At 37.5% G+C, this 26,029-nt stretch overlaps 3 protein-coding genes and 1 non-coding gene across 4 annotated transcripts; 1 reads left to right on the top strand and 3 right to left on the bottom strand.

Annotated features, from left to right (window-relative positions):
• Nucleotides 1-14,314: 14,314 nt before the first annotated feature.
• Nucleotides 14,315-15,234, top strand: LOC113307623 (thioredoxin-like 3-3). The gene is made up of 3 exons (XM_026556074.1): nt 14,315-14,484; nt 14,707-14,732; nt 14,943-15,234. The coding sequence occupies exons 1-3, from the start codon at nt 14,326-14,328 to the stop codon at nt 15,160-15,162; spliced, it is 405 nt and encodes a 134-aa protein (XP_026411859.1). The 5' UTR covers nt 14,315-14,325; the 3' UTR covers nt 15,163-15,234.
• Nucleotides 15,235-15,674: 440 nt separating this feature from the next.
• On the bottom strand, nt 15,675-17,878 carry LOC113307622 (S-adenosylmethionine synthase 2-like). Its single transcript, XM_026556072.1, has 2 exons — nt 17,735-17,878; nt 15,675-17,146 (listed from the first exon to the last, which is right to left on the bottom strand). The coding sequence occupies exon 2, from the start codon at nt 17,144-17,146 to the stop codon at nt 15,977-15,979; it is 1,170 nt and encodes a 389-aa protein (XP_026411857.1). The 5' UTR covers nt 17,735-17,878; the 3' UTR covers nt 15,675-15,976.
• Nucleotides 17,879-19,339: 1,461 nt separating this feature from the next.
• On the bottom strand, nt 19,340-24,195 carry LOC113309453 (protein FLOWERING LOCUS D-like). Its single transcript, XM_026557878.1, has 4 exons — nt 22,139-24,195; nt 21,045-21,806; nt 20,881-20,926; nt 19,340-20,799 (listed from the first exon to the last, which is right to left on the bottom strand). Exons 1-4 carry the CDS (start codon nt 24,039-24,041, stop codon nt 19,878-19,880), a joined length of 3,633 nt encoding a protein of 1,210 aa, XP_026413663.1. The 5' UTR covers nt 24,042-24,195; the 3' UTR covers nt 19,340-19,877.
• Nucleotides 24,196-24,262: 67 nt separating this feature from the next.
• TRNAR-UCU lies at nt 24,263-24,354 on the bottom strand. Its single transcript is given in 2 exon segments — nt 24,263-24,298; nt 24,318-24,354. It is a non-coding gene; the product is annotated as a tRNA-Arg (tRNA).
• Between the last annotated feature and the right edge of the window lie 1,675 nt (nt 24,355-26,029).

Here is a 26,029-nt window from a genome sequence, read left to right as displayed (position 1 = left end):
CTAATAAAAGTCATACCAATACATAAATCAGGCCTTTGTGAATAGTTCTACCAAGAACACAATCAAGTCTTGAACGGTTATACTCAATCACACATATTGGTTGTTCATAAGATATGCAATGAATAACAAAACCAATAACGCCTGGCGATTTCCTTTTCGATCCACAAACAAGTTTATGGACTTACTCCCTTAGAACACATGTAAAACATTGTTCCCTAGGATGAAATCCTCACTTCATACCCATACATAATCACAATAGCATTCAAATGATTATGGTGATGTCTTATCTACAAATTTTAATGGTTAAGCAATAAACCTCGTATTGTATTCCTTAATACTATGTCTAGCTAGAGTTCAAATATGCTTCGCAGTTTTGTTTTCAATATGCACGACTTGAAAGATACGTTATGGAATGAAACAGTTCAAGTCAAATATCACTAACCTCAAGTGGAAGGATGATTGTTGTCGTTGTAGCTCCTTGCTTCTTCACATATTCAAGTCTTCGTAATACTTGTAAAGTATCAAATCCTAATACTTTCAAGCTAACTTATACGAAGTTGACTCTAATACATAATCAAGTGACTCTTAACATGAGTTTTTATTCACTAAAATATGACAACCAAACTTGATATACAAACGCTTGGTGGGTTCAACCGAGCTATGCTCTAACAGAAGTTAGCTTGTAGTTGGCTAGTGTCTGTAGCGGCTTAATACACTGTGGTGTTCAATCTGGACTAGGTCCCGGGGTTTTTCTGCATTTGCGGTTTCCTCGTTAACAAAATTTCTGGTGTCTATGTTATTTCTTTTCCGCATTATATTTATATATAATTGAAATATCACAGGTTGTGTGTAAGTTCAATCAGTTTGTAAATTTGACCGTTGGGTTGTCGATTGAGTTGATTGACACTTGGATATTGGTTTTTGATACCGTCCAAGTTGTTTCTTATATAAATCAGGCTCACGGATTTCGATCTGTTTGATTTGCTGATTACGTTAAGAAACTTATATACAAACTCTTGGATATACTTTTCTAAAGATTGAGTCTGACTATCTAGTTGATTCTCTTGAAAGTATATTGGGGTTTGTCTATATAGACTGCTTAACGAAATATTGGGTGTGGTTTTTAGACCCCCGTTTTTTCAATTGGTATCAGAGCAGGCAAACACTATAAACCTGATAAGTTTGTGTTTGACGGATCCTTAAAGTCCGTCCTTATGGGAAATTCCTTTGGGCATCTTTGACGCACGCCAGAATTCCTTCAAGATTGTTCAGAGATTATTTTTTACAAGACCTCTCGTGTCTAAGATAATTTTGTTCCATCTAATACATTGGAAACCTTAGATGATGAAAACCGGCCTAAAGGAAAAATTAAAAGTTCCTCTACGAAAAGTCGTTCTAAAAAACATTGTCAAAGCTCAAAGATATGGAATCTCATTAGATTACTTCTTAATCATTTTAAGGAATACTATCATGATGGATCAATTGCCAATGATCTATTTAAAGCCTTTTTGAAGACGTTTTTAAATTCTTAGAAAAACTTAATTCGATTGAGAAAAAGAATCAATCTGATAAAAGTTTTGTACCCATCAAATCATGTATTCGTGATGTACAAAAAAAACATGCTATCAACTCATATGAAATTGATAAAAAGATTTCTGGTGAGTTTGATGCAGGTTCCAATTGTCAGAAAACGTCATTCCATGGTTATAAGAAAAAGGAGTTAAAAAGTTCTATTAACCCTGAATATCATCATTACTATGATTATATTTATGGTACATCTCACAAATATTAACAGGAGAAATTGCATGAGATTCACTCTGCACATCCAGCCCCCTTGGTAACAAGTTTGGCTCCACCCCATCTGTATATAACTTGAGATGGGGCAAGTAACGGTTTGATTATTTTGTGTATCTGGGTTTAATTTGCTTTTTCCTTATATTTGATAAAAACTTCTTGATAAATTTATTCTCATTCGGTTCTTCTGAGGTGAAATAAAGTGATGTAGTCTTTCTACTATCCTTCTTTGCTGCACTATACCGTGTTTTCACAGTGTGCGAACCTTGGTTGTTAAAAGTTTTAAAATCCTGAATTTTCTTTTGTGGGTCGCGGTTTATGAACGGGTTCAAGCCCACTAATGGGTATATAAGAGTTGTGGTACGCGTACCCTTGTTCTTCCTTCCCTTGTACGCGTACCTGAATTTTTCTAGGGTTCATGTGTCATTGCCATTAAACTCATCTTTGGAGATCAAAAGGAGGCAAAGGGTGTTCCTCATCTTCAAGGAGCATATCAAGTAAGTTTTTCCTTCTCTTAGTTATTTCAATCTTTAGATCTCATGGGGAATTTCAAGGTCTTAAAGAAGGATTCAAAAAGCTTGTGTCCATCATCTTCTTCTAGCTTTAATATACCTATTGACCAAGACTCTATTAGAATTAGATTTGTCAATCATTCTAGTAGTATGATTTTTGGAAGGATTTCTTCTAGTGCGTTCATACTAGAAATGAAATTGGAAGAGAATAGTGGTCATAAAGAGGGTTTGATACATTTTGAAAAGTATAATCTTGGAAACATCTTTGATGGTCTTGGTGAAGGTTTTGACACTCTTACAAGAATCTTCTATGCTAACATTCATAATGTTAATCTAAATGACATGGAATTCAAGACCGTGATAAATAGGAAAGAATTCTTGTTGATAGAGAGTTAATTTCAAGGATTACCAAAATTCCCTTGGGTAATTTTCGCCTCCCTAGACCAAGAGAAGAAAAACCATCATATGAAACCATTTCTAATGGTCTTTGTGGCAAGAATGTTGATTGGATTGAAGGAAAATTTCTTACTCATTATCTTAGTTTTTCTTTGATGTCTTTCGGAAAGCTTGGAATATCTAATCTTTGTCCCTCCACAATCGAGAATTCTCGATGGAGTCGTGAGTTTGCGGAGTTAGTATATTTCCTTGAATTGGGTTCTAAAAGTCTTGATATTTGTGGATTTATTATTCTTCAAATGCTCTCAATGACGTCATCCAACAAGAAGTTAGGCTTCTCTTGCTTAATTGAGCAAATATGTTGTGCACATTCCATCGCACCCATTGTCAACTCTATTGGAACTCCCAAACTTGTTCGTCCTTGTACTTTCAAACGTATGAAGGATAGTGCTTGCAAAAGACAAAGATGTGATTCCCTTGATGGTTCTTGTGATCCTACCACCGTGAGTCTTCTTCATCAAATTCACAAGGGTGTGTGTAAGATCAATTCCAATGTAAAATGTGTGCAAGAACAATTGTGTGTAATTGCTACCAAGTTTCCCAAAATCAAGGAAGACATGGATAAGATTCGAGCCTCTTGGATGGAGTCCGATGATGAAGAGGATGATTAATTACTCTTGTCTTATTTTATTTGTCTAGGAAACTTCTTATGAGAATTTATTCTTGTGTTTTTAAGAAGGATAACTAGGGTTTGGAATAGCAATTATTGTGATTACACATAGCTATAGCCAACGATTACATCTTGCAATGTTTTAGATTTATTTATTTAAACTCTAAGTTTTTTGGAAGATGATTTTTGCAGTATTAATCTTTATTGGTTTCATATATTGCAAAACTTGGTATGGGATATGAAAAAGCGGGGATCTAACAACCATACCCAATATTTCGTTTAGGAATCTATATGGACGAACTCAAATATACTTTCAAGAGAATTAACTAGACAATCAGATTCAATCTTTAGAAAAGTATATCCAAGAGTTTGTATCTCAGTTTCTTAATGTAATCAGCAAATCAAACAGATAGAAAACCGTGAGCCTGATTAATATAAGAAACAACTTGGACTGTATCAAAAACCAATATCCAAGTGTCAATCAATTCAACCGACAACTCAAAGGTCGGATTCACAAACTGATTGAACTTACGCACAACCTGTGATATTTCAATTATATAAAGATATAATATGGAAAATAAATAACATAGACACCAGAAATTTTGTTAATGAGGAAACCGCAAATGCAGAAAAACCTCGGGACCTAGTCCAGATTGAACACCATACTATATTAAGCCGCTACAGACACTAGCCTACTACAAGTTAACTTCGTACTGGGATGTAGTTGATCCCTAAAAAATCTCACACCGATTGAGGAACAGTCGCGTTCCTTACGCCTCTAGAACCACGCCGGATTCTACGCACTTGATTCCCTTGTCTGATCACACACACAACTAAGAGTTGCTAAGATCCAAAGTCGAAGACTTTAATAAACAAATATGTCTCACACAGAAAAGTCTATTTGGATAGATAAATCTGTCTCCCACAGAAATACCTATAAGGTTTTGTTCTGTCTTTTGATAAATCAAGGTGCACAGGAACCAATTGATATACCGAACTTATATTCCCGAAGAACAGCCTAGAAATATCAATCACCTCACAATAACTTAACTATGCGGTGGTAGAACAAGTTATCGTGGAATCACAAACGATGAGACGAAGATTTTTGTGACTACTTTTTATCTTACCTATCGGAGATAAATCTCGAGCAAATCTTAGAGAAGATAGTACTCAATACGATAGAACAGTGTAAGATCGGAACACGCAACTACAGAGAAAATAGTTGGGTCTGGCTTCACAATCTCAATGAAGTCTTCAAGTCGTTAACATATGAGGGTTTTAGGAAAAACCTAGGTTAAAGGAGAATCGAGTCTAGTCGCAGCTAGTATCACACAGGAGGTGTGGGGATTACGTTTCCCAGTTGCTAGAGTTCTCCCTTATATAGTCTTCAAATCAGGGTTTGATAGCTTTGAAACAAAGAAATTAATATTCGTTGTTAGATGAAACCTGATCTAAGATCCAAGCTAATTTTGCCTGAAATCAAAGAAATAACTCTCCATCGTTAGATGGTCTTAGCTTGTTACACACAGATAAAATGTACCTTCATTTAGATATGGGTAATCATACCTAAACGTGTACACTAGGTTGGCTCAACAATAGTTAACCGAAGTTAGCCATATGAACACTTTCATCTTAACACATCTAGCTCCAAATGACTCAAATGAAACTAGTTATGTTACTCATAGAGTTTTTCAATTGTTTATATTCTCATACAAGTATACAAGACACAATTGAAGCAAAATCGGTTTTGATTCATCGAATCAATTCATGAACACTATAGCCACGATTTGTGAAAGATTGCATTCCTTATTATATAAATGTATTAGTTCATGACTTAGCCGATTTTAGAATTCAACCACTCAAGTATGCAAACGGGTACGCATATCTAAGTTGCCGGACTTGGACTGTGTTCGCTAGTATGCAAACGGGTACGCATACTATAGCTCCCGGACTTCAACTGGCCAGCCAGTATGCATACGGATACGCATAGTATATTCCCGGTCTTGGAATACACTTGCAACAGTTAGCATACAAGTACGCATATTATGCTATATCCAATAATTGGTTAATCGTTCTAAACTCTCATTTCAATCATTGAAACATTCTTTGAGCAAGGGCTATGGGATAGAGTGTTTTAACACTCTATCCCTTTCAAAATGGTTGAGAGACTATGTGATAGAGTAAGTTTCTCACTATGGGAAGGAGTGAGTAGAGGGACTATACGGCATTTAATTAGCCGTCCAAACCAAAATTCATTTTTTATAATAATTTTTATAAGATTTAATAAGATTTGTATTTATCCAAATATCAAAATATACCTAAAATATATCTGTTTAATACTTTTATATTGGTTTTTAATAACCCAAGACTTATACGACAATTGATTTGCCGTTTTTCTTTCTTTTTTCTTCACACGGCATTTAGTTAGCCGTATAGTGAAGACTTTCATACTCTGTTTCGATTGAACGAGTCTATGATTGAGTTTGGGATGAAAGAGTGTTTCTCTCAACCCATAGTAGCACCAAATTAGGTCTTTTTGGATTAGACTCATTCATATTGAATGAGACTCTCAACCCCATAGCCCTTGCTCTTAGAAGACGATAATAGATGTCTCACACAAACTATAAGCTTCAAAGAAATTTTCAATTGATCGAATGATCAATACGAAACATTCTGAGTCTACATCAAATGACTGTCTCACACAAATCATATAAGATGTTACCAGACGATTTTCACATGATCATCTTTTGACTTTCGTCAAGGATCAAAGATGAACTTGGTTAAAGTGAAAGCTTACCAACACATATTTCGAGAAATATGTAAGCGAGTTAAAATCAGCTCGAAATATCAAACGTGTATAAATCGAATACTATATAGTTATACGACTTTTATCTCAAATAGTAGATAGAAAGAGATAGAATTTTGTGTGATAGACGAGTTCAAGTCTCCACATACCTTTTGTTGATGAAGTTCATCCAAGCTCGCCTTAGTAAATCTTCGTGTTCAATTGATGAACGCCGTGAAGTCTAAACCTCAACTACACATTTTATCCTAGTCCGAGACATAGCTATAAGTATACTAGAAATCAAGACTTATAGTTTTTGCAACTAAACTTGACAAACAAGCTTGAGATACGCTTGCGAGTTCGACCGACCAATGCTCTAACAGGATATGAGTGTTTACGTCCATGAACTATGATTGTCCCGTATATGCTCAAAAGTTAAGTCTATTATATGTCTTTATGCAAATATTGATAAAAGATAGAATGAACTTTTGAATATTCCGCAGTATTGGTCTTTCCCTGATCCACTTTTATGTGAAAGTACTGTGTGGCTTCTGTTGAGCATTTCCGATTAAATTAATCATTGAGGTTACTTTGTGGTTAATTTAATTAAGATTTTTGGATACAATTTCATGTTTTCATGTGATTTTTTAATGTCCAAATAAATTCTTCTTTTCTCGTAAAACTAAGCTCGCTCTTGTTGTTCTTTCGGGATTGACATTTTATGGGGGGGAGTTCTTAATTGAACTTGTGCTTATTTGCCAAATCTTTGTGGGGAGTGCAGTTGTGAAATATTATAGGAGTTTTCTTGTATCTTTATAAACTCCTTGATGAATACACTAAGTTTTGACTATATGAAATCATCGAAACAAAGTTTATATGTTCTCTTTTGGCCATGAAGTATCTCTATGGAAATTTCATTATGATCTCGCTAGTTTTCGTACCTTTGCCAATTTATATTGACAAAAAGGGGGAGAATTATTTTGTAGTTCACACTACATATACATATCGTTTACGGATCATTATGTAAGGGGGAGTGGTTTTCATTGTGAGATGAAGTATTGACTAAGGGGGAGTGATACATATCACCATAGTATTGTTGTCAAAGTTGTGGTACAATTGAACTTTGATGTTGTGTAATAATACTATGACACTGTATAACAATGATTGAGGACAACTGTTTTCTCATTGTTACGTCTACTGATCTTCAAAAACTATGATGCTGAGTTGAACACGTTCACAATCACTGGAGTACTTGGAAGTGACGGAGATTTAGAGTAATGTTTTAGAACCAAGGAAATCAAGCATTTGGATGAGAAGCTACAAAGTTTTTATTTATTTTGTAATCCTTATGTATTGTCAGTTTTGTTACTAAAATTGACAAAGGGAGAGATTGTTAGAGCATTGCTTGGTCAAACTCGCAAGCGTTGCTATCTCAAGCTTGTTTGTCAAGTTTAGTTTCCAAAACTATAAGTCTTGATTTCTAATCTACTTATAGCTATGTCTCGGACTAGGATAGAATGTGAAGTTGAGGTTTAGAATTCACGGCGTTCATCAATTGAAGAAGAATATCTACTAAGGCGAGCTTGGAGGAACTTCATCAACAGAAGGTATGTGGAGACTTGAACTCATCTATCACACAAAAGTTTATCTCTTTATATCTCCTGTTTGAGGCAAAAGTCGTATGCTATATAGTATTCGGTTTATACACAATTGATATTTTGAGCTGAGTTTAACTCGCTTACATATTTCTCGAAATATGTGTTGGTAAGATTTCGTTTAACCAAGTTCATCTTTGATCCTTGACGAAAGTCAAAAGATGATCATGTGAAAATCACCTGGTAACATCTTATATGATTTGTGTGAGACAGTTATGTGATGTACACTCGGAATATTTCGTATTGATTATTCGATCACTTGAAAATTGCTTTGAAGCTTATAGTTTGTATGAGACAGCTATTATCGTCTTTTAAGAATGTTTTAATGATTGAAATGGGAATTTAGAACGATTAACCAATGATTGGATATAGCACAATATGCGTACTTGTATGCTAACTGTTGCATGATTATTCCAAGACCGGGAATCTAGTATGCGTACGCATATGCATACTGGTTGGTCAGTTGAAGTCCGGGAGCTATAGTATGCGTACTGGTGAAGCCAATTGAAGTCCGGGAGCTATAGTATGCGTACCTGTTTGCATACGGAAATCAACTGAAGTAGGATGTGAACAACAGTATGCGTACCCGTTTGCATACTAGCGAACACAGTCCAAGTTCGATAACTTAGGTATGCTTATCCGTTTGCATACTTGAGTGGTTAAGTTCTAAAATCGGCTAAGTCATGAAAAAATATATTTATATAATAAGGAATGCAATCTTTTGCAAACCGTGGCTATAATGTTCATGAATTGATTCGATGAATCAAAATCGATCTAGCTTAAATTTTATCTTGTATACTTCTATGAGAATATAAACAATGGACAACTCTGTGAGGAACATAACTAGTTTCATTTTAGTCATTTGGAACTAGATGTGTTAAGATGAACAAGGTTGATATGAAAGTGTTCATATGGCTAACTTCGATTAACTATTGTTGAGACAACCTAGTGTACACGTTTAGGTACGGTTACCCATATCTAAATCAAGGTACATTTCATTTGTGTGTAACAAGCTAAGACCATCTAACGGTGGAGAGATATTGCTTTGGTTTCAAGCAAACTTAGCTTGGATCTTAGATGAGGTTTCATCAAACGGTGAATATTGATTGCTTCAAAGCTATCAAACCCTGATTTAAAAACTATATAAGGGACAACTCTAGCAACTGGGAAACCTAATCCTCGCACCACATGTGTGATACTAGTTGCAACTAGAGTCGATTCTCCTTTAACCTAGGTTTTTCCTAAGACCCTCATAGGTTAACGACTTGAAGACTTCATTGGGATTGTGAAGCCAAACCCAACTATTTTCTCTGTAGTTGCGTGTTCTGATCTTACTTTGTTCAATCGTATTGAGTATTATCTTCTTTAAGATTTGCTCGAGATTTATCTCCGATAAGTAAGATAAAAATTAGTCACAAACATCTTCGTCTCATCGTTTGTGATTCCACAATAACTTGTTCTACCACCATTTAGTTAAGTTATTCTGAGGTGATTGATATTTCTAGGATGTTCTTCGGGAATATGAATCTGGTATATAAATTGGTTCTTATACACCTTGATTTATCAAAAGACGGAACAAAACCTTATAGGTATTTTTTTGGGAGACAGATTTATCTATCTAAATAGATTTTTCTGTGTGAGACATATTTGTTTATTAAAGTCTTCGACTTTGGGTCGTAACGACTCTTAGTTGTGGGTGAGATCAGCCAAGGGAATCAAGTGCGTAGAATCTGGCGTGGTTCTGGAGGCTTAAGGAACGAGATTGTACCTTAATCAGTGTGAGATTGGTTAGGACTCAACTACATTCCAGTCCGAAGTTAACTTGTAGTAGGCTAGTGTCTGTATCGGCTTAATATAGCGTAGTGTTCAATATGGACTAGGTCCCGGGGTTTTTCTGCATTTGCGGTTTCCTTGTTAACAAAATTTCTGGTGTCTGTGTTATTTCTTTTCCGCATTATATTTTTATATAACTGAAATATCACAGGTTGTACGTAAGTTCAATAAGTTTGTGAATCCGACCTTTGGGTTGTCGATTGAATTGATTGACACTTGGATATTGGTGTTTGATACCATCCAAGTTATTTCTCATAATCAATCGGGCTTGCAAGTTCCTATTTGTTTGATTGCAGATTGAGTTGAGAAATTTAGATACAAAATCTTGGATATACTTTTCTAAAGATTGATTCTGACTGTCTAGTTGATTCTCTTGAAAGTATATTGGAGTTTGTCCATATAGATTGCTAAATGAAATATTGGGTATGGTTGTTAGACCCCCGCTTTTTCAGAATCCACAATTACCATCTGGAGGGACGTCGTCGGTGGATATGACGTACTTTCCAAGTAGCTTTTATTAATAAGTGGTGGTATATTATCAAATCGAATCCTTTGTTGGATGGGCGACATTGGAGCCTTAAGCTTCACATCTTGTTGAGTTGGTTGGCTCGGTGCCGATGGAGTAGGTTGGGTTTATGCGAGTGTAACATCGGACCCTTTTTCTTCGTATCTCGTTCACTTGTTACGCTCTTTTTCCATAATACTCTTCGTCGTGGTATGCTCACGCACCAATGGATCTCTAGTATTAGCGTTCATTTCACTTTGCCTCCTAGCCAATACCTTTGCATATTGTCTTACTTGTTTTTTTGTTTCTTTGATGCTTGGCCTACCTTTGCGCTTTCCTTTTTCTGGTTCGTGGACATTCTCCGAAGTGTGCGGATAAACGATTGTCCTAATGTCATCCCAAAAGATTTTCCTTTCGAGTTTGTTCATGATTCGGTACATCTCGAGAATGGTTCTTTCCATTTCATTATCACCAAACTCTTCTCCGGCATCTCCTTTTGGAGGAGGGACAAAACTCAATTGTTGCCAATATGGATATATACCGCTTAAAGGATTATGTCATATTCATAGTTAACTATTATATGGTGATAAGGGAGTCCCATAGACTTCACCATGTTACACACACACACACTTAGTCCGGCTTGGTTCCCCATTTTTCAATCAAATTCACTTCTACCACCAACTTCTTAATGCAAGCATGGGAAAGATTATAATGGAGTCCCTTGAACAACCGAAGGTCCCCAATTTCTTGTACTTCATGATGCGGCTTTTTTGAAACTTCTGTTTAATTATATCAATCTCGCGGTTGAAGTAATTTTCCATAGCGTTAAACACGATCACAAAATTATCGACACATCCAAAAAGATTTTTCTTCAACCGGTGGTGAGCCGATTCTACCAAACTTCTCGCATGATTCCAAAAGTGTTTATGGTGGTTGGTAAAAGCATTAACTAACCGCTCTTTGTGTGGTTCCAACCATTGCTCAAGCACATACGTTACAATTCCCTCGGGATAATCGGGGAAAGACCAATGTTCGATAAACGCGGCAAGATTTAGATTATACTCTTCTTTGGTGAGAGAGCAAGTCAATGACTACTATTCACCGGAGAAATCAACCTATTTAGCGTGATTTAGAATGTATTGTTTATCAAATTCCTTTTTTGCATCCTCTTGTTCATCTTCCGGTAGCTTACTAATCTCATTAAATGCTTTCCTCTTTGGTGGACAAATTTGAAGCTTGCACTTATTCATCACATTACACCATATATGAACGTACAAAACATATTATGTGCTAATGGGAAGACTTTCTCTATTGCATTCATTAATGCTACTTCATTGTCGATCACTATAAACCCGGGGATATCATCATCTCGGTAGATCGCCTTTAATTGTTGTAGCGCTCAAGTGTAACTTGGTTCTAGCTCGTCCTTTAGAAAACAAAATGCAACAGTAAACAGTGACTTTGTCGACGTATGACCAACAATTTCAACAATGGCATCTTGTATTTGTTAGTCTTGTAAGTGCAATCCATTATAATAACTTCATGAAAGCATTGAGCCAATTGAACAATCTTCGGATGCGCAATGAAGAGATGTGTTATGTCTTCATCCGGACCTACCTTCTTTTGAACCGCGTAGCCTTTCTCTTGAGCCAAAAAAATAAATAAAAATTGTTGGATCACTTGTCTATCTCTCCATTCATTCTTCTTAATTGTCTCAATTGCATTGTAAATAGTGGACAAAGATGATACGTTATCCTTGTTATCATCCTTTAGTAAGCGAAGGATATTAAGTGGTGAAATATTAATTTTCCTATATTTAGCTATTTTTTCCATTTCTTGAGGAGTGAGCCTTGCGGGCCATTGAATGTCCTTCAACATATTTTGGATGAGGGTGGTTATGACGACCTTCCACAACCTAGGATAGAACTCATCCCTTTTTTTTTTGCTCTTGTTAAATACTAGCTTGAACAGACATTTAATTTTCTTTGAGTACGTTATGTTCTTCCTCGTCGTCTTTTCTTTATACACATAAATGTTCTTCTTGTGACTAACGTCGGGATCTCCACTTCTCTCACAAACCATTTCAAAACGAGTTTTGCTTTCTTTTCCATTCAAAACTTATACACACATGTCTCTCTTGGCATGCTCTCTAGCCAAATTCTTCGCCTCAATAGGTAAGTCGAATACCAACTCATTAGTATAGTGATGGGATGTATCTGCGTACAACATATAAACCGGAGAAGGTTGATCATCCATTGGTATAGATTGGCATTCAATCTACGAGAAATAGAACAACATCAATTGCAATCACAAAAGATTAATACAAATAAGTTCGACAATAAGATAATTTTGTCGCAATTACCGAACGAAAAGTTCGGTTGGTAAAGCAGTTTTGCGAGCCAACCGAATATTTAGTGGCTAATGTTCGGCAAGCAACAGATAGCCGAAGTTATCACTCGGTTTTAAAACAATTTTATACGTAAAGTTCGGCTGGAAAGTTTCGGTGAATTTTGCGAATCAACCGAACCTTTAACAGTTAGTTTTAATCTATTTTTTTATGTAAAGTTCGGCCAGAAAATTAGTTTGGTTGAATCTTACGAACCAACCGAACTTATAGCTCCTAAAGTTCGACTATTTTGTGAGCGAACCGAACATAACTCTGTAAATCCTATAAAAACAGTTCGGTTACACGTTGTTAAATCTGTTAATCGAACCCCTCAAAACCTCCATTAAAAGTGAGTTCGGCTACCTGCGTCTTTGGAAAAAGTAGCCGAAACTACACTTCCAGATGTGTTCGGCTACCTGTTCCTCACATAAGGTAACCGAACTACGTTGACCTAGCCGAAATCTACTTTAAAATTTTACATTTTTATGAAAATTTGGACCAATTCAACCAACACTATCTAAGTTTGAAGCATACCTGGGTACCCAAATACTCTTCCTCCGGTTGTTGTTGGTAAAATCCATCATTTTCATCTTGAGATTGAGTTTGGGGAAGAATACATTCACCATCTAACAAATAACTCATATCCAGATCGTTGTGAAGATTAACGAATACTCTAGGAGAGGAAGGAGATGAAGATTCAGATGAGCTATCATCACTTGAATCATTTGAATCACTCAATTCATGTTCACCAAAATCAAAATAACGTTTTTTCACTGTCTTCTTTTTCTTTTATAACTTTACTCTCTCAATAATTCTACTTCTTATTTAAAACAAATCATTTATTAGCATTAATTATCTTTAACTTAATCATTTAATTAATCACTACACTAACTAATATTAACACTAACTAATCATTATACAAAATTAATCAGGAGGCTAGTTTTGGTGTTAATATAAATATGGAGATAAGGGGTGACATAGATTTACTTCTAAATGTCTACCCAAAATAAAACTATGGTCCCAAAAAAAGGTTGCTCCCCGAAAAACCGTTCAAGAAAAAAGATAACAAATGGGCCAGAACCACATGACTAAATGACGCACAAGTTCAATTCCTAATAGGCTAATACTTGAGGGCGAGCATTTTACCCGTATCCATGGATTTAACCGGGACCAATCGTATTTTTGCGGATGGATGCCTGGACCGTTCGCTAATAGGTTGGACGCGGATGAGATTTTCGAGATCCAACGGATTACGGATTGAACCCGGATGCAATCTTGAAAATCCGTTGGACATCCATACCCGTTATACTAAGAACATTAATATAGTTTCTAAAAAATATATAGATAGTTTTGGAATTTTTAGGATGTTTGTTTGGAGTGTTGTCCATGGCACTTCTATATTTATATATATATGTAAAATGTGTAGGTTCTATAAGAAATCATCTATATTGACTTTATTTTTTCATTATAAATTTTAAGTAACACTAATCCATTGGATTATCCGCACCCAATCCGTTCATCCGTGCATCCATTGGATGCAAATCCGCTGAATATTGGATTGGATGCGGCTGCCAAACTTGTTATCCGTAGTGAATTGGATTGGATTGGATGCGGATGAGGTAAAAACCGGTCCATACCGGCCCATGCTCACCCCGACTGGACTAAGTCTAAACAACAATTTTTACAAATTAAGCCCATATCAACCGTGGATTAATTGACTTGGGACGATACTTATTTAGCTCTCTGTACTGGTTGATATGGGCTTAATTTGTAAAAATTGTTGAGCTTGATGGAGGGAGGAAATGACTTGAGCTTGGGAGAGAAATCAAAGGGATTGGAAGGAACAGGTTTGATTTTACCTTTGAACCGTCATGGGAACTTAAAGAGTGCTTCAAGCGATCAAAACCTAACAGAGATTATCCAAAAGATAAGATCTTCCAAGGCTCCTGTAAGTATACTGTAAAGATTTAAAAAACAAATAACAAACTAACAAGAAATTCATTAGAAAAAAACACAAATTTTGGATTGGGTTTGTCTTACTTTGGGTTCTTAGATAATGGATTTTATCCAAATCGGGGGTTCTTTTCTTTTCACTTTATTCTATTAAGTAAAGTTCATTTCTTTTTTCTTCTTTGTTCGCTAAATTCACTAGAAGCATCATATTTTGCAGGCAGTTATCAACTACGGTGCATCTTGGTAAGTCAATCTGATTGATTTAGGTTTAGTTTGAAGCTTTATATTGTTTTGTAACTTTTGTTGGATAAGTAGAGATGAACGCAATGTGTTTGATGTGAATACTAACAGAAATGGGAAAGGCAGATATGGGTTCATATACAGTTACACAAATTGTGCCGTTGAAGAATTGAAGTGAATTATTATAACCTACTCGGGTCTTTGTTTTTTCAGGTGTCGTGTGTGTAGTCAGATTCTTCCATCATTTTGTAAATTAAGCAACAATTTCCCGAAGCTTTCATTTGTATATGCTGACATTGATGAATGCCCTGATACTACTCAACATATACGTTACACACCGACGTTCCATTTCTTCCGGGATGGCGAAAGGGTTGACGAGATGTTTGGTGCTGGGGAGGAGAGATTGCAAGACAGACTCTGGTTACATTCATAAATGTTTCATGTTTTAACTTAAATGTTGTTTATGATTCTCTTCTAAGTAATATAAAAAACGGGATTCAGTGAATTTTATGATCCTCTATTATACGAGTACTTGATATTATGATTCGGTAAAATGCCTCAATACTAAAACTTACAGGAGGGAAAGGAAAACCTTTAATAACTATTTAACATTTCTTCTACTACTCCATTGTCAAACATTGCTCCTCTCTTAGCAAGACAGTCTGCAGTGCACCAAAATTTATAGTGATGGATATTTATGGATATTGAACATTTCCTGTGGACAGCCTACGGAACTATGCTCCGCATCATAGATTTGAATGACTGACCTTGAGGCTCGAGTACTCTACTTCTAAATGTGAACTCTACTTCATGGACCTTCTGCAGGAATTTTACTGGGTAACATGGATGTCCCAAATTTAACGTCCCTTCGAGAATTGGAGGGTGATAGAAATTCAGCTTACAATGGTGGGAGATAATAAATAAGAAAAAGCATTGAGCAGTTCATGTATTTAATTTCACTTGATTATATTATATGATCAAACAAATTGAAACATCCAACCAATCTGGTGCAGTAAGAAACAATCACTGACTACTCAAAGAAAAGACATTTTCCCTTCAAGAGAAAAACAAGAACACAATAATAATAATAATAATGCTACAAACTCCTAAAACCCACTACCAACTCAGAGAAGTTTCACCTCGAGCACGGTTTCCTTTTTTTTCTCAATTATGTTGAATTAAAAAGTAGAGATGGATATGCTGTTTCTTGTTTCCCCATATAATTTGCTTATAAACGAGAATCAGAATCAAGCTTGCTTGAGGTTCTTGACAGTCTCCCAGGTGAAGTCAGGGTCGTCACGGCCGAAGTGTCCGTAAGCAGCAGTTTTCTGGAACCTGAAGTTACCTCCTCTCTTCAAGTCAAGGTTAATTGACATCATTCCAGGCCTGAAGTCAAAGTTCTCCTTGATCAGCTTCAATATGTCCTTGTCTGGGATAGTACCTGTCTTGTAAGTGTCAACAAACACGGACAATGGCTCTGCAACACCGATGGCGTAAGAAACTTGGACAATGCAACGACGGGCAAGTTTAGAAGCAACAATACTCTTGGCTGCCTGCCTTACAATGTAAGCACCACTGCGATCCACCTTGGTAGGATCCTTCCCAGAGAAAGCACCACCACCATGAGCACCCCAACCACCGTAGGTATCAATAATGATCTTCCTACCAGTTAGTCCAGCATCTCCATGAGGTCCACCAATGACAAAGCGACCAGATGGGTTCAAGTGAAAGATGGTGTTGTCATCAAGGTATTGGGCAGGGATGACTGGCTCGATCACATGCTTCTTAAGGTCGGCTGCAATCTGGTCATTGGTTACAGTTTCATCGTGTTGAGTAGAGATGAGAACAGTGTGAACCCTAAGTGGGATCATAGCACCGTTGTCATTTCTGTATTCAACGGTGACTTGGGTCTTTCCATCAGGCCTCAACCAGGCGCAAGTTCCGTTCTTCCTCACTTCAGTAAGCTTAGCTCCAAGCTTGGTAGCAAGGACATGAGTCAAAGGCATCAACTCAGGAGTTTCATCAGTAGCATAACCAAACATGTGACCTTGGTCTCCAGCTCCAATATCCTCTGGCTTCTTGGTAAGATGACCATGAACACCTTGAGCAATGTCAGGGCTCTGTTGTTCAATGTAAACAAGAACCTTACATTTGTCAGCATCAAGACCAACATCAGCTGAAACAAATCCAATTTCCCTGCAAGTATCACGAACGATCTTCTCATAATCGACCTTAGCCTTGGTGGTAATCTCACCGAAAACCATAACCATGTTGGTCTTGGTACAGGTTTCACAAGCAACCTTACTTTCGGGGTCTTGTTCTAAACAAGCATCAAGAATAGCATCAGACACTTGGTCACAGAGCTTGTCTGGGTGACCCTCATTGACTGATTCTGAGGTAAATAGGAAGGTATCCATCTGTTCATAACAATCAAATATTCAAAGGTTAACTAACGATTCACCACGAAGACGACGTAAAACAACAGTTACGACTTACGTACTAACTTAATACTCATACACAATTAGGCTTCAAACAATTCATAAAACATATCAACATATCAGATTTTTATTTGTCCTAGCAGATCTTAAGCATTTCCTCAATTATTTGATTAGATTTTTCCATATATAATTTAATCTCGGCCAAAGATTTCATTTTGAAAATACTATAATCATTTAATGTTCCACAATTTGTAATTGACGAAACCAATCAGAACATAATTACAAATAAATGTTAAATAATGATCTAAAATAACTGTTAAACAAAACAAAAAACAATCTTGCATGATCAAACAAAGATTAACACTACACACACAAAAACAAATTAAAAATAATCATATGAACAAATCACTCTTTAGAATAGAAATTCTGCCGTAGATCTGAAGTTTTTAAGTAGCACCAAACGATTAAAGTATATGAAAATCATTAGAAACGTACTCAATTGAAATGAATCAAAATTACGAAGAGAGAATGAAAATAATCTTAAAAGATCCGAGGAAGAGAACGAACCTCTTGGAGAATAAACTTGAAAGAGACGAATACAGGAGATCTTGTTGTGTTAAGAAGGGAGGAGGAGGAGGAACGAGGGAAACAGAGAAGAAGAGGAGTATTTATAAAGATCCGAAGAAGAAGGGTAAACCAGTAAATTCGTGTATGGGGACGTGATTTCGTCTGACTCGCTCTGTCACCACTTGCACTGCTTCTCCGATTTTTTTGGTCCACTCTCTTTTTCTCCACGTCACTTTAGTGGGTCCTACTTCTTGGTAGGTAAAAAATTGTAGGTGTGCTTGTGTTAATGTACTTCAGAAGTAACATTTTCGTCGGTGTGTCAAACTAAAATTTACGTTATTATTGTTTAATGTCACGAGTCAAAGGATTTTTGATTGAACTCACTTAGGTTTAGGCTGTCCATGATGTTGATTATGAATTTATTGCGCCTATTATACGAGTTACAAACCAGAGCAGCACCGACACTAACTACTGTCTATCAGGCGGATTAATCATAAAAGAAGGGACCTAAAAGAAAAACAACAACACTAACGCACAAGCACAAGGAAAATTCTATTAAAGCAAACGGATATCTAATAGCATCACAACTAATATTTGAGCGGCATTCGATTAATACAGTTCATTCCGACAAGTCTTTCTGCAGGTGTAAACTGTTTAGTTGCCGTTATTATATTGTTAGATTAAAAATACTCGAAATACAACGCGAGCAAAGTTATCTCCATCTAACAGAGGGAGGGACTTGCATAAATGTGCCTAAGACAAGATTTGCTGAGAAGATTAAAAATTGGCCTACGTCTATACATAATTATGTGGACATTGTTTCAACATTTTGCAACTGATTACTCATTTTGATCGCAAGTTTTGGTTCGATGATATAATAATCTGATTCTTTTACGATATAATCAATAGTATGATGTCAAATTATTCTCCAATAATACAAAAACCATAGTAACCAACCACACTACACACGTGTGTTTCTTGACTCGGTCACCCTTGATCACGAGATTCACCTGATCCTGAATCAACAAATTCGAACAAGCTCCAACCATCCCACGCTAGTGCATCGTCTATGCTCTGACTCATACTCCTATTTGGTCAGACATACTAAAAACATTCACAATTCTTAGTTTGAATCTAAAATTGAATTTTGTTGTCGATGTTGTCTAATTTGGCGGTGGATCAAGATCTAGAGTCCTGCCTGGGTTGTACAGCGTCTAGTGCGCTGTCCATGTCCATTTATGATAATGGTAGGGACCAAAGGACGATCTCTAAAAAAATCCATAGAGAAAAAAAAGTATGATTATGTTATTGTCATATTGGTTGGTAAGTTGGATGACCCACTTGCAAAAGAGTTGGTGAGTTCCAGTTCTTCTACTTTGCCTTTGCTCATTGGACGCCATAGCTTTTGACATCTTAACGTGATCATCACCAAATATATAAATTTCAGGAAAAACAAAAAGAGGTTTAGCTTTAAAATTCTGCTGGAATTCAACAACAAAATAGATTGTTACTGGTGGTTGGTAAGAAGATGGACTTGGAAGACCAGTTACTAACAGGAATCAAGATGCAAATTACAATACTGACAAGTGAATGTAGGAATGTAGGAAGAAAAAAAATGGAAAATTGTCATTTATATGTCACACTAGTAGGTAGAAAAGACACGTGGATAAAAAAAATTCAGTGCTTTACATTACATTTACTCAATTACAGTACTTTGTTATATCAATATCTAGTGTGAAAAACTTTGGGAGCTCCGTGTGAGGTAGACTGAACCATACACACTCTTCTAAATCATGAAGAATCGCCAAAACTCACTCACTGGCATTTGCTCCTCTGCTGATTAACCAAAAACAAATAACTTGGGTTTCAGCCTTCAGGAAGATCAATCCCTTGACAGGGGCGAAACAAGAGACCAGCTTTTTGAAAATGAGGAAGCTTGTTCATATGACTCGTGGTTGTTCCTTACGGGATTATGAGATTGGGTTCAGATGTCCATCCTTCCAAGTGGGTTACCAGAGGTAAGTTCCAGCCACCCCATATAGTGTATACCAATAACCAACACCATGCTGGTTGATGCGCGATCAAATAGAAGATCCAAAGGGACCAATGTGCCATCTAGGTCTGTTCGTTTCAGTATCCTTTTTCACGAATCAAGACCTGTATTCATTGGAGGAGTTACAGAGTTGGGAAGAGGGGCAGAGACGAGAGAAGACACATAGCTGGGAGAAGATACAAAATCGGAAGGAGGTGATAAGACAGGAGGAGATACGAAGGCAAGAAGAGGTGCAGGGTCGAGAGGAGGAGAAAAGGCAGGAAGAGGTGGAGCTTCCAGAGGAGTTGCTAAGACAGGACAAGATACATCATCCATTGGAGGTTCTAAGGGGGGTGATGGGGGGTGAGGCACAGAAGGCGCTGCAGAGCCAAGAAAAGGTTCAGCAAAAAGAGATGCATCACTGAGATGAGGAGTAACTGACAAAGCTAGATCATCGAGATGCGGTGCAAGAGACACTGTGCAGACAGGTTCAGGCAAAGCTGCAGAGCCCATACAAGGTGCAGTATGATGAGCTGCATCACTGGGATGAGGAGTAACTGATGAAGCTACACCATCGAAATTTGGTGCAACAGATGCTGCGGAGATGAGTTCAGGTGCAGAGGGAGCTGCAGAGCCATTACAAGGTACAGTAGAATGAGCTGCATCATTGGGATGAGGTGTAGCTGTCGAAGCTACAGCAACGGAATGCGGTGCAAGAGGAGCTGATGAGACGAGTCGAGATACAGTATGAGCTACAGTGCCAGAACAAGGTGCAGTAGAAGGACTTCCAGAGGCAGGACGCTGTGCAGAAGGAGGGCTGGAACAAAGACGAGGTGCAAGAGGGAAACCTGCAGAGCCTAGTCGATGTGCAGGAGGAGGACCTGAAGAGACAGGACGAGGGGCAGGTGGAGAATCCGCAGAGACAGGACGAAGTGCAGAAGCAGCAGTAGAGGCAATACGAGATGCAGAAGGAGAAGCTGAAGAGGTCGGACGAGGTGCAGCACTACTGCCGTTGCGAATTACTTTTGCCCTCCTGGAAAATAGCAGCTAGGTTAAGAAATAAAATGAATCTCGAGATATATCTAATAAATTTGAAGTGTAATCGCATTCATACCTGACTAATTTTTGCTTGGAATTGACAGACCTCTGCTTCGATGTACCTTTTTCCCACAAAGCAGAATTTTTTTCAAACGTTACCATCGTGAGTTATTAAAACAGTCGACTGATTAAAAAAATATATAGCAAGTCTGAGAGTGAAAGTAAAGCCAAATATTTCACCTGATTTAAGAGCCAAAAAAGTTGATGCTGATCTGCGGAGTACCCTCTCAGCCTTGATAGAAGCAATAACAGAATCTGCAGCAGGACCCAAACCTCTCCTACCTACCAACTTCACTCCAAGCTTCTCAGATAAATAGTGCAATCTCATCTCATCACCTCCTCTAACCTCAGTCAGTTCAAGAGCATGTTGTCTTGACAGCAAGGTATAAACATGAAGCTGTTGCTGCTGATTATAGTGTGACTGAAGCTGCTGAAAGAGCAACTTATTAGAGTGCTGTTGATCTGGTTTTGATCCTTCAGTGTTCTTCTTCCGAGGTCCACTAAATGTGACCCTCAAAATTGCTGCCGACTTGGGATCAGATTTCTTACAAGCCAAAATAACCGAAAAGCTCCCAAATTCAAGATCTGGCTCCCTGAATAAATCGGTCAGAAGGGCAGCGCAAGACTGAGAATTCTTTGATGGACTCCTCTCCACTTTTACACGCAGTGCCCGAGCATTAGCATGGTGAGCCATGTTTGCAGCTTCCCTAAGTCCACTGAGGAATGCTCCATGCATGGTTGCAGGATATCTCCTGTTAGTGGCTTCCCCAGCAAAGAAAAGCCTCCCATCTCCAACACTCTCAGCTAAGATATCATAATCGTCCCCAGATGCTCCCACGGCGACATTCGAATATGAACCTAAACTAAAGGGATCACTACCCCACCTAGTGCAAACAGTCTGAATTGGCTCTGGAACATCAATTCCCTGTGGCTCATAAATACCTGTGCACAAGCACGTATGTTTAAGAAAACACGTCGATGAGATATACTAATAGCAATAGCATACAAATATATGTAGTCTAATCTTTGTACGAGTGTCTTTGCTAGCTACTTTGGGGCTTTAATTTGTAACATCTTATACTAATACATGCAGTCTAATCTCTGTTCTCTATACAAGTGGCTTTGCTAATTATTTTGGAGCTTTTATCTGTAGCATCAAATTATTTTACTGTTAAACATTATCTGATGCGTCTGTAATTCTCTTTGGACCAAGGGAAACACCAGTATTGTCATATATAAAAAAGGAAGAAAAAAAAAAGAAAGAAAAGGCATACCCTTTAGGATCTGCAGGACATGGGACACAGCATCAGTAGGGGGCATGCTCTCAAATTTATGTGCAGCTTCTCCTGCTACTAAAGCAATCAAGAGGGGACCTCCGGCCACAGTAGCATAGCTGTAAAATAGAAAAAATTCCCCCCGACGACTCGATTCATCAGAGAGGTGCCCAAATGTGTCGAGCTCCGTTCCCCAGAACACATGGGGGAATAGCATTGCAACCTTATTCAAAAGTCCGAAACCCAATCTCTTTATTCCATCAAGCTTCCTTTGAGGCAATTCTGGAACAAACTTGATAGAGCCACTCTTCAATACCCCAAGCGGAACTGAACAAAGTGCCATATCTCCTTCAAAAATTTGGTTCCCTGCAAGAACCTGCACTCCGTCGCTACCACAACGGATGGTGTGCACAGTTTTTTCATATAAGATAGGTAAATTTTCCGCCAATGCCTGAACTAACCTCCCATTACCCCCGGGCAAGAAGCAATGGTCCCCTCCCATATCATATGGATCATCCTGGTCCCAAAACGCGAGGGAAAGCTGTGAAAGCAAACCTGCATTTGCATATTCTAAATTTGCTAGATGCCAATTAAACAAGTTCATCTCCTCACTAGTCACTGCATCTCCATAGACCTCTCTAAAAGTCTCAAGCGAAGACCCAAGTGAAACATCAACAGAAACTTCCCCCATTGACTGTCTGAGACGGCTCGCTTTATCCAAAAGTCGGTTAAATGCTGTCTCCACTTTCATATCCATATCAGGATCAACTGGCTTCCCATCTGGCTTATAAAGAGGACATTTATCCCTTACCTTATGAAGAGAGCAAGACAACTGCCTGCCTACAATTGCAAGTGGGTTCCCAAATGTACCCGTCAAAACACTTCCCCCCAAATCTGCCGCAGCAATTTTATCTGAACCCTCCATTTTCTTGGTATAAACCCGTCCACCAGCTCTTTTCCTCCCCTCCAGAATAACAACTTTAAACCCGAATGTCATTAATTGCCTAGCAGCTGCTAAACCAGCCAATCCTGCTCCGATTATAATAACTTTCGGTTTAGTCGCCTCTACTTGAATCTTTTCCTTGATCGCAGGTGCAACCCCAAAATTAACATATCCATGCGAAACCAAGAAACTATAGACCGAGTTCAAAAGGGCATGACCATGAGAAGGTATTGAACGCACTAACGATTCTTTTGTTAACCAACTGTTTATATTTTCCCTCCATTTAGTTAGTATATGGTTTCTAATTAATGTATAATTAACCTGTTCAATACCTCCTACAACTGAAACAACTCCAGCTTCAATTTCCTCTTCAGTGAGAGAATCAGCTGGAAATCCTGAAGTTAGTGCTGTTAAAGCTTCAGAAGTAGCTTCTTTATTAATAAATATAATCTCTTCAGATATATCAGGAATAGTCCTGCCAATACTCGCAGTAGTACTGGGTAATGGGGGCAAAGAATGTGAAGTCTCTAAATTGGATTTCATAAAATTTGATGAAGAACTAGAAGGAATTTGTTGTCTATTACCGCCAGCGTTTCCATTAATGTTCCCATTGGGTCTACCATTAGAATAATTAAACTGGGGAAATACCTGGTCGTTGATAGAAAGAGGCGACGATCGAGGAGCTCTACCGCCTTTCCTTGGCTTCTTAGGGAAGGGGGGAGTAAGAGGTGGATGATGATGATGATTTAAATTAGGGTTATTGTTAGAGTTAGAAATTGAATTTTGATTAGGAACCGAGGTAGAGTTGGGGATTGGGGTGGAGGAGGAATCTGTAGACAGGATTGGGATTGTGTTCTGTATAGAGACAGAATTTGAGGTAGGAACGGAGGTAGAGTTAGGGTTTTGTTGTTCTGTGAGAGAAGGGATGGTTTCTGAAGGATTGGAGATTGAAGGTTCCATTATGGGTGTTGTTCAGACATTGCGAAGGCCAGAATTTGAGGAGGATGAATTGGGGAAGTTAGATTTTTAGCTTATCAGAATAGCTCAGTGCCGGTTTACCAGAGAGTACTTTGAATATCAGAATAGGAAATCTTCCAGTATAAGAGTTTCGAAACAGCACTTGAAAAACAAGGCAAGGGCAAGCAGCAAAAAAAAAAAATTGAAATAAAGAAGAAGAAAAGCACACCCGGTGGGACTCGAACCCACAATCGCCTGATTAGAAGTCAGACGCCTGATTAGAAGTCAGACGCCTTATCCATTAGGCCACGGGTGCTCAGATGGCTATCTTGATCAGAAATATATTTCATAACAGACATGACGCGCTCCTCAGACGGTCTTACGGTGACCAGGATACACGCGAGTTAAGGAGACGAAGACGCTACAAATTTTCCAATCATAGAGGAAACTGAAAGAAGCCGAGACAGATTAATCCATTATGGAGTTGTTCAAAACTTGTTACAGGTTTATGGTAATTCGGCGTAAACAGGGGCGGAGGCAGTAAGAAACAAATGGGGTCCGTCGACCCCACTGATTTTTGAAATTTGGTTAGATTAGACTTGGTTTGCTCGTAAATATTGCATCCTGTGGGGCAAATATGATTGAAAAAATTGAGATTATATGATTAATGGGGTCAAACAATCTTTTGTTGCTAATGGGGTCAAAGGGCCAAACTAACTAACGATATAAAATGATATATTCTCTAGTTGAGATTATAAAAACTTTCTTTCGTTGATCTTAAACTTTTGGTTGCTAATTGTGATTATAAAAACTGTGACAATTTAAAAGATAACAAGCAAATTATTGTTCTTTTTTCTGTAGTTGATTCAAAAATGCGATACTCCATGAGGCCAGAGTAAGAGCATCGGAACTCATCCATCTCAACAACTGTGTTTTCTATTCGAATTTACAATATGTATATCCATAAACGCTTATCCAATCCACTTCTCTTACGATGTTTCAGAGCATCCGAGCTAGCTGAATTTACTTCTGAATTAAGACATTATGGAACCTAAAAACATATTCTTAGAAGGTTGATTCGGTATATTCGAACCTAAAAACATACTCTCATAAAAGACGATGAGATGACTTCTGATGTATTAATGGAGTTAATAAAACTCCGGGAGCACTTACACTAAAAGTGAAATGTGACTAAAAAATTTTTTTGCTGCTATCAGAAAAAAAAATTGACCCCAAAGTCGAAATATCTTGGCCCATCACTGGGCGTAAATATGGTAGGAATATTGATCCCTTGACATTATTTTCTTTTCTTTTTGATAACAGATCGCTTGACATTGTTTCGTATCCAGAAGAGTCTATTGGTTGGATTTTTATAACTTTTCAATAAATTTTAGCTCAAAGTTCTACTTGTTCGAACCCTCCACTTTGAAAAGTAGATTTTCGTCATTTATTTTTACATTGGTGGGAGAAGAATACACAAAAATTAAAGTAAACTTGTAATCGAGTTCATTTATTGTATAAGATACTTTTGGATAGAACTTATACTTTTAAGACTTGGGAAGACAAAATGAAGCTCTATATTTGCCACTAAGGCCTAGTTGACTATCAAGAATAACGTGTATATATAATAAATGTGGTCATGTCCTGCCTAATCCCGCATGAAATGGCGCCCTACAAAAGAAAAATGCAAGTGTGAACTAATGATGGCATATCATCATTACTTAAGCGAAAACAAGGACAATATGCAACACCCAATAACTAACTTTAATCTTGGACGAGGACTTATTATTACTGCACACATAGGGGTACTAACTCTTCTTGTACCGAATTCCTAAACTTTTAAAAGATCAGACCTATTTATCCTTATAATACTGCACACATTGGGATACTCAAACTCTTCTTGTACCTAAATTTTAAAAGATCATACTTATTTAGCCTTAAAAAACTTATTTAGGAAGTACCCACTTACTCTTACGGATTTACTTTATGCA

This window comes from Papaver somniferum, chromosome 9 (assembly GCF_003573695.1).
Source record: "Papaver somniferum cultivar HN1 chromosome 9, ASM357369v1, whole genome shotgun sequence".
NCBI classification, from domain to species: Eukaryota; Viridiplantae; Streptophyta; class Magnoliopsida; order Ranunculales; family Papaveraceae; genus Papaver; species Papaver somniferum.
The sequence above is the reverse complement of the archived record's forward strand: the minus strand, read 5'-3'. Positions and strand labels throughout refer to the sequence as shown.

Excerpts from the sequence above, each read along its gene's own strand:
- LOC113309453 (XM_026557878.1), bottom strand. The coding sequence starts at position 24,041 with ATGGAACCTTCAATCTCCAATCCTTCAGAAACCATCCCTTCTCTCACA. Across the intron at positions 21,807-22,138 it reads TGTCCTGCAGATCCTAAAGG|GTATTTATGAGCCACAGGGA; the intron begins GTATGCCTTTTC and ends GCTTGTGCACAG. Across the intron at positions 20,927-21,044 it reads TTTTTTGGCTCTTAAATCAG|GTACATCGAAGCAGAGGTCT; the intron begins GTGAAATATTTG and ends TGTGGGAAAAAG.
- LOC113307623 (XM_026556074.1), top strand. The coding sequence starts at position 14,326 with ATGGAGGGAGGAAATGACTTGAGCTTGGGAGAGAAATCAAAGGGATTG. Across the intron at positions 14,485-14,706 it reads TAAGATCTTCCAAGGCTCCT|GCAGTTATCAACTACGGTGC; the intron begins GTAAGTATACTG and ends CATATTTTGCAG. Across the intron at positions 14,733-14,942 it reads ATCAACTACGGTGCATCTTG|GTGTCGTGTGTGTAGTCAGA; the intron begins GTAAGTCAATCT and ends TTGTTTTTTCAG.
- LOC113307622 (XM_026556072.1), bottom strand. The coding sequence starts at position 17,146 with ATGGATACCTTCCTATTTACCTCAGAATCAGTCAATGAGGGTCACCCA.